Source organism: Papaver somniferum, chromosome 2, assembly GCF_003573695.1.
Source record: "Papaver somniferum cultivar HN1 chromosome 2, ASM357369v1, whole genome shotgun sequence".
NCBI classification, from domain to species: domain Eukaryota; kingdom Viridiplantae; phylum Streptophyta; class Magnoliopsida; order Ranunculales; family Papaveraceae; genus Papaver; species Papaver somniferum.
The window spans coordinates 81,282,166-81,290,485 of record NC_039359.1 but is presented as its reverse complement, the minus strand read 5'-3'; the positions used below and the strand labels follow the sequence as shown (position 1 = coordinate 81,290,485).

The window sequence follows — 8,320 nt, the reverse complement described above, 5'->3', positions numbered from 1 at the left end:
TTTCATAATAATCCGGTTCACAAAACCATCGTACTTTTACAATTTTCTTTCAAAATGGTCATTGCCGTTTGTTTCAGAGTTATAGACCACCGTTCCCACATATCAGAGTTAAATTAGTGGAAATTACCTGGTCATCGCTGAAACTCCATTTGCTTTGTACGGTAAAACTCCATGTATTGATACTCCATATATTAATGAACTCTATCTATTAATAAAAAATATGGTCCCAACTTGGACCAGTTATAAATAGTGATAAACTCCATATTTTAATATTAATAGATTTTTCTAGTCCCACCATATGGAATTTACCTCCATATAATATAATAGACGTAATTGGAAAATTATAGATCTTGTTACACCAAAATTTAAGATAAAGAAAAATATGTATCTATAACTGTTTGAGAAAATGATGTAATTTTTTAGATTGTTATCTCATCTATTGATTTACATATACTTAAGACCTCGTTACTGTGTGCACCTTCTTGTTGAAGCTAAAATATTTCCAACTTGTCAAGCATGTTTAAAGCTTCTTGTCGAGCAATTTTTTTTGGTATACCTCCCTATATCAATAAACTCTATATATTAATAATTTTGTGAAATCCCAAGTCTATTAATACATGGAGTTTTCACCGTAACTCCATTAATGGATGTTCAATACAATGTTGCTGTTGATGGAACCCCATTAATGGATGTTGAAGGTGGTGCTGCTGTTAATGTAACTCCATTAATGGATGCTGAAGGTTTTAAATTGGAAGTAATCGTGTGACTGAAGGGTGTTGGTGCTGCTAGCGGTGGTGCTTCTGGTGATTGTGGCCGCTGCTGGTGGTGGTGTTGGTGTTGCCGCTGCTCTTGAAATTTCCTTAGGATCGTTACATAACACCGGGACTGAAATTGCTTAAGGATCATAACATCACATTCAGATCAAAGGGTTCACTGATTGCTCTCTTGGCTATAGCCGCCACCGCCGCCATCACCCCCACCAATTCATCACCATCACCTCAACAAGTGAGGAGGGGTATTTGGGACAAAATTCAATTTTTTTTTCTTTTTCAAAACAGTTAACTTGGATGGGAAAAAGACTCTATTTTAAACACTAATTAAAGGTGTGATGATTTTGTGAAACCAACTAGAAGAAGGTGACCATTCTAAAAAAATGCCCATAAAACTCTTATAGCATACCTATAATAGCCTTTACAAGAGCAAAAACCGTGGTTGATAAGGGGAATTTCAAAGTTGATTAGAAACCAATTAACTTTGAAATCCAAAAAGAAAAAAAAAATACTTTTGCTTTGAAGATGAAATGACGAGGGTAACAAGTACACCACAATTTTTTTGATATTAAATGACTGATACGTTGCGTGATCTAATATGAACAGAGACTGTCAAGAAGATGGCAACCACAAGGTAGACACTTGGTATATAATACAAGTCTAAAACCGAACTTAACTATAGGGATCAACCCAAGTGTTTTGATTAATGCACAAGTACAATTACTTTATTATAACTAAACAATAATTATAACGTGGAAAGTAAAGTAAAAGCACATAACAAGATTTTGTTAACGAGAAAACTGTAAATGCAGAAAAACCCCGGGACCTAGTCCAGTTTTGAATACTCTCATAATTAAGCCGCTATACAAAGACCACTAGCAACTTCGTATAGTTGAGACCAAGTAAAATACCCCTAATTACCTAGTTTACCCAGTATCCCTGTGCCTACAACTAATATGGTTGACACACGTGAATCCTTAGATAGAGTTCACTATCTTAAGTTGCTTCACATGTTCGTGAAGACTTCAAGAACTCAACTCCTATGGATCGTCTTCCAAAACAGTAAAGAACTAATTTGTATTCGATAACCTCTCTATAAATCTCAAGAAACAAATTAGAGATTACTGTCGAGCTCAACAAAGGATCTCTAGTTTAATTAAATAATTAAACTCCCTTGTTCGGTCAGAACAACCAAGAACTAAATTATCAAGATAAGCATAATTAAGTTTACAAACTATCATATTTGGATACCGAAGAATACCAAAGAGTGATAGATTTCCGATCTACTACGACTAGCAATAAGATGTCTATCAAAGATAACAACTGCTTAAAATTTCATTTGTTCATTTCCCTTCTATTGGAAGATCATGAGGAATTATTGTTATGTGGCATCCAAGTATTGTGGTTATGGAAAAATCATTATTCAGAGCTTTTTCTATCACTTTAAAATTTCGGAATTCAAATGACAATTTCAAGTGGATATTCACTTCTGTCTGTGGAGCTACTGACCATAAAGACTATGATCAATTTTGGAAAGAGCTAAGAGACTTAAGATTTTTGTGGGATGATGTTCCATGGCTCATGGGAGGTGATTGGAAATGCTATTTTGTTCCAGTCTTAAAGAAATAGAGATGGTGGTGTCATGATTAATAGAAGACACTTTAAAATTTTTCTTAACTCTTGTGATCTGATAGATTTACAAATGGCTGGAGGCAAGTTTACCTCGAACAATTCATAAAACCCTCATATTCTGTGTAGACTTGGCAGATTTGTGTGTTCTGCTGATCAGTGGGAGGAACATTGTCCACACTTGGTTCAATACATAATGAAGAGGCCTATTTTAGACCATGCTTCTATTATGCTAAACTGCAACACCGATAATTCTTATAAACCCTCCTTCAAGTTTGATAATTTCTATCTTTCTCACCCTCAATTTCTTGACAATATGAGAATATGGTGGAATGTTTTAATTTTTATGGGAAACCAAGTTTTATTTTTGCAAAAAGACTTTAAGGTTTGAAATTTCTTTTTAAGAAATGGGGGAGGGAGACTTATGGGTCTATCCAAGATGAAGTTGACAGGATAGAAAATCTTATAGATGTTTATGACAGTTTAGAAGAAATGAACATCTTGTCAGCTGAAGATTATATTGACAGAGAAGTCACTAAAATTAAGAATAAATCTGCAACTTCTAAACTTATCTAGAAAATGGCATGCTATATCTAAAGGGCAATAGATTGCTGATGGTGAAAGAAACTCCAATTTGTTTTCATAAGAATGCTTCTTTCAGACATAAATTAAATAGCATCAATTCTCTTTTTATAGATGGTTCTTTGTCTTATGACATGGAACAAATAAATGAAGAAGCAAAGAGTCATTATGCTAAGTTTTTTGAAGACCATATAAATTACAGACCCAACTTTGATGATCTGGAGATGCCTTCTTTATCAGTTCAACATAAAATAATACTTGAGAAGCCTTTTAATGAAGAAGAAGTTAAATCTGTTATATGGAATTTTGGGTCTAACAAGTCACCTGGACCGGATGGTTCTGGGATATTATCAAATTTGATTTAATGAATGTAATGAAAGATTTAAGAGGTTTGGTTTTCTAGACAGGAGGTTAAATTTCACTAACATTATTCTCGTTCCTAAATGTGATGGAGTTGTCTGTATGAACCAGTACGGACCTATAAGTCTCATTGGAGGTGTCTACAAGATTGTCTCTAAGCTTCTGGAAAATAGGCTAAAATCAATTCTTCCTTCTTTGATCTCTGAATTTCAAGGTGCATTTGTTGATGGCAGGCAAATTACTAATGTAATTCTAATTGCAGTTGAACTCATTGATGCTAGAGAAAGATCTCAAAACCCTGGACTAGTAGTCAAAGTGGATCTAAAAAAGGCATTTGATAACCTCAATTGGAATTGTTTAGATGTTACAATGCAAAGGTTTGGATTTGGAAATGTTTGGAGAAATTGGATTCATTGGTGCGTATCTTCTCTTGGATAATCTTTGGAAATCAATGGTCAAGCTTCAAGTTTATTTAGAAGTGGTAAGGGAGTTAGACAGGGTGACCATATTTCACCGTTTTTGTTCATTATGGTTGCTGAAGTTCTTTCCCTCATTATTAAGAGAGATGCCTCTACGGAGCTTATCTCTGGATTCAGTCCATCCCCTCAAGGCACTATCATTAATTACCTTCAGTTTGCAGATGATCTTATTATCTTTACTGATGATAATACTGAACAGATCCCAAATTTGAAGAACATCTTATTTGCTTTTGAGCTCATTTCTGGCCTTAGAGTTAATTTCAAGAAAAGTGGAGTGGTGCCTGTGGGAGAGACTCAAAATGCTAGAGCTTGTGTTAATTGTTCATGTGTTAAATTTCCTATTAATAACTTGGGTATTCCTCTGGGCAGTAAATCAAATGCTACTTCTATTTGGGAAGTTATTCTGCAGAGATTCCAGAAAAAAAAAATTAAGTGGATGGCAAAGAAAATACATTTCTAATGGAGGTAGAATCATCTTAGTCAACACCGTTCTCTCTAGTCTCCCAATCTACTACCTTTCTTTTTTTCAGCTACCAAAATCTGTTGAGAAAAAATGGAAAGAATTGTGAGACATTTCATTTTGGGGGGGGGGGGGGGGGGGGGGGGGGGGGGGGGGGGATCTAAAACAGTCAAGAAAAGAGGCTGGGTGGGATGGGATAAAGTCAATGCATCAAAGGTGAATGGAGGTGTTGGTATCAAGAAACTTAGTACCATGAACAAAACACTTCTACCCTATTTCTCCTAATAGGCCAGTTAACAAGAGTTTATGCACAGGGATAGTGAAATACAAGGATATTGTAATTTCTAACTTTGTTATTCATGTTAACAGTGGTAACAAATGTCTTTTAAGGAAAGACTTGCGATGCAATGGAGTGGTATTGAAAAATAGGTTTCCCAACATTTTTAGGATATCTAGAAGCAAGGATTATACTATCTCTGAAGTGGTTTCTATCTGCAATGATATCAAGACTTGGAATTTGAACCTGTCGTGAGTTTTGAATGATGTTGAATTAACTGAACTGGTGCAGCTGTTGAACTTTATTCCATAGCCAATTCACTAACTATTAGTGATGATGTCAGAGTTTGAATATTGGGTGTCACCTTTTCTGTGTCAGGTTGCTATACTTCTCTAGATAATACAGAGAGGATCAGTTTTTTTTTTTTTTTTATATGGTCTCTTTGCTATAATGCTTCTCCTACAATGGATAAGCTGAGGAATTCCATCATTGTTAATGGTTGTTTGCTCAGCAAAAAAAGTTGCTGAATCAAATAATCATATCTTCGTTCACTGTGAAACAACTAGACAAATTTGGCAATTTTATCTAGATTGTTTCAATCTGCAATGGGTTTCTAATGATTGTGTCATAAATACTCTATGGGAATGAAGGCAAAAGAGGAAGAAGAAGTCAAATAAATGGAAATTATGGGAGCTAATCCCATTTGCTATTTGGTGGACTGCGTGGCTTGAAAGAAATAAAAGGTATTATGGGGCTGTATAACCCTATTGAGAGGCTAATAGATGATATTAAGACTTTTGCTTTTCAACTGGTTGATGAAGGACGAAATATTTAAACATATTTCTCTTGAGATGGTGCTTCACAATTGACATGCGACAATCATGTAACTTGTATTTTTTACTCATGTAACCTTGTATTTTTTATTTCCTTATGTTGCAGGTTTCGTTAGTCTGTTTTTCTACTTGTAACTCTTTTCAACGACATTCATCTTTTTTATGAGCGGTTACTGTACCTTTTAATAAATTTTGCCCTTTTCTGTCTCAAAAATAAAAATAAATTATAAAATTGGATGTAATAGCATCACTCGGAAGGAAAAACAACTTGTTAAGAAAAGATGAACGAAAATGAGAAGGTGAAAGAACCCATGTACCCAGTACCCACCGAAACAGCACCCCCTATTTTTTGAAAAATATTAGACACACCGAAGTCTCAGCACCGTGATGGACACCGTGTGAGAGGGGATGGGATCCACACCTACCCACCACCCTCCTGATGCTAAGCACGTTGTAAGAGGGACCGTCAGATCCCTCTCGGTGCACACCGTATCGGTGTGTATCACTGCTGCTATTTTTTACTTTATTTTGCTGGTGGCAGGATCGTGAGTCTCACCGTGCTCTCTCACTATTCAAGTCAGTCCCTTGTGGAAAACCTGTATCAAAACTCAAAAGAGAGGGAGAGGGAGAGAGAAAGAAAAACCTAGGAATATTTTGATGTGCCCAGAAACCAAGTAAGGGAGACAAGTCGACAACCATCATTTGGTGTCATCATTTCTTATCAGAGAATCAAATGTTTCAACACAATAATCTACTCATCTTTACACAGCTGAACACAGTCACGAAGCGAAATAAGATAACGACGGATATGATTCCAGCTTGAGTTGCGCGATGTCCCCCAAACCATTCCACAAAATAAAAAAAAAGTGAAAATTGGGAAAATGACCCAATATGGGGTGCAATGTTGGAAATCTGCCCCAACGTCAAAAATAGTTGGAAAAATGTCACATTCCGTTAAAATTGCCATCCAACCCAGTTAAGTCATATGTGTATGACAACCATCACCACCAGAACCACCACTAAACCAACGCCACCACCACCCGAACCTTAAACCTTGAACCCTAAACCTTGAATCCTGAATTTTGAACCCCAAACCCTGAATTCTGAAGGATATATTTGGTTTTTTTTTCGCATGTATAAGCTCACACATGTGACTTAACTGGATTTCTAACGGAATGGGACATTTTTCCAACCTTTTAAATGTTAGGGCAGATTTCCAACATTGCACCCAGTTTTGGAGCATTTTTCCAATTCTCCCAATAAAAAAAGAAAAAAAAATGATCATCCTCATCCATAATGACATAGCCAGGGATCCAGGACATAGCTAGGAATACGACTCCCCGTAGACTAAACCCATGCACCCATACGGCCACACATGTAAAATTTAGATAACGTCATTAAAAAAAATTCTCCATTAATGCGGTGGTAAAGAGGGTGCTTAAATGACATTGAGAATCTCGTTTTTATAAATGGCCATATACTTGCGACTCATTAACCCCATCCAGAAACATTTGTGGCTCTACCAAAACCAACCACTGAAATTCTGTTAGATCAAATATGTTTGAGCAATATGGAAGAAAATAAAATTTCATCAAATGAAAAGGGATTTGTTCAGTGATAATTTTATTTGATGTCATTTTTATCACAGCAAATTAAATAATACTATAAAGATAGACTTTACTTGTTGTTAAGAGTTGCTTCAATCTTTGATGCCGTACGTTGCAAACCAGAATCAAACTTAGAAACCAAAGTTTCTAGTTCCCACCCTTGAATTGGGTCAACAACGAATGACCATTCAATCAAACAACCATTATCTTCATCATTTTCACCATTATTATAAGGTACAACTTTCATGGTGGAAACATAAGACTTGAACCCAATATTACAGTCTACAATCTCATAAGTTATACTCCGTTGAACTGAGTCGATATCAACTAGTCTCTCCGTTGACCAATTGGTTATCGTAACATCACCATCACGGCCATTAATGGATGATGATGCTGGAATACTCGACCCAGCACAATAACGGATACAACCGGGTTGGCCTGAAATACCTTCGATTCCATAACAAGTAGTGAGAGAGGGAAACCATTTATGTAAATTGAAAAAATCTTGTAAAATTATCCATACTTGATCTGCTTTCGGTCCTTCTAGTTTTGCCTGTACTTTGCCTTCCCACTTTGATTCTGGTGTAATCTCCATTACCATCTTGGCCGTGTAGTACTGGACTGATATCAAGAAGAAAGACAAATTGAGGGTTTAGTGTGCGAAAGAGGGAAGAATGACCGCAGATATATATGTTTCCTGATCGGCCATATCGGAGATATAAATGATTTACCTTTCTTGCTCATAAGAAAACGTGGCGTAAAGGACATAATAAATATGATTAAACCATCCAGATCCAGGCATGCACCAGTTGTGTCGATTTTAATATGGTTTCCTTGTTTGGTTTTCGAAAAAGACGAGTTGATCCTGGCAGAGTAGCAGGACACAGGATGGGACAAGAAATGCAATACCTAACACCTAACCTCATTTCAAGACTGCATAGTCCTAGTAGTTGAAAAGAGCATCGATGATGGCATCAAGGCACAGAAAAAGAAAATGGACAAGCGCACGACTGGTTGTAACTTGTAAGAGCAACCACAGTCATGAAACGGGCCAAATACCAAAAGCCAGACTAAAAGCCAAAAAAATTTGGTATTCTGTGTGTTCAAGCACAACGGGAGTAGACCAAAATTTGGTGAAGCGTAATTTATACCCACGCTTGATACGGGACGGAACTTATATCCACGTTTCTTGATGAAGCGTGTTTATAATATGCGTCTGAATGAAACGGAGGTATAATGCGCGCTTGATTGAGACGTAGGTATAATTTACGCCGGACAAGGAACGGAGATGGAAAGTGCGTTTGGTGGGACGGAGATAGAAAT

At 36.4% G+C, this 8,320-nt stretch overlaps 2 protein-coding genes across 5 annotated transcripts; one reads left to right on the top strand and one right to left on the bottom strand.

The window, feature by feature from the left end:
* Window positions 1-3,869: 3,869 nt before the first annotated feature.
* On the top strand, window positions 3,870-4,280 carry LOC113351486. The gene has a single exon (XM_026595462.1). The coding sequence runs from the start codon at window positions 3,870-3,872 to the stop codon at window positions 4,278-4,280; it is 411 nt and encodes a 136-aa protein (XP_026451247.1).
* Window positions 4,281-6,800: 2,520 nt separating this feature from the next.
* Window positions 6,801-8,012, bottom strand: LOC113353627 (lachrymatory-factor synthase-like). 4 transcript variants are annotated; one of them, XM_026597165.1, is made up of 4 exons: window positions 7,729-8,012; window positions 7,521-7,618; window positions 7,072-7,444; window positions 6,801-6,909 (listed from the first exon to the last, which is right to left on the bottom strand). In XM_026597165.1, exons 1-4 carry the CDS (start codon window positions 7,797-7,799, stop codon window positions 6,882-6,884), a joined length of 570 nt encoding a protein of 189 aa, XP_026452950.1. In that variant the 5' UTR covers window positions 7,800-8,012; the 3' UTR covers window positions 6,801-6,881. The 4 variants fall into 4 exon arrangements, with proteins under 4 accessions (XP_026452950.1, XP_026452952.1, XP_026452949.1 ...); XM_026597167.1 differs by having other exon boundaries at window positions 7,521-7,613; XM_026597164.1 differs by having other exon boundaries at window positions 7,072-7,618.
* Between the last annotated feature and the right edge of the window lie 308 nt (window positions 8,013-8,320).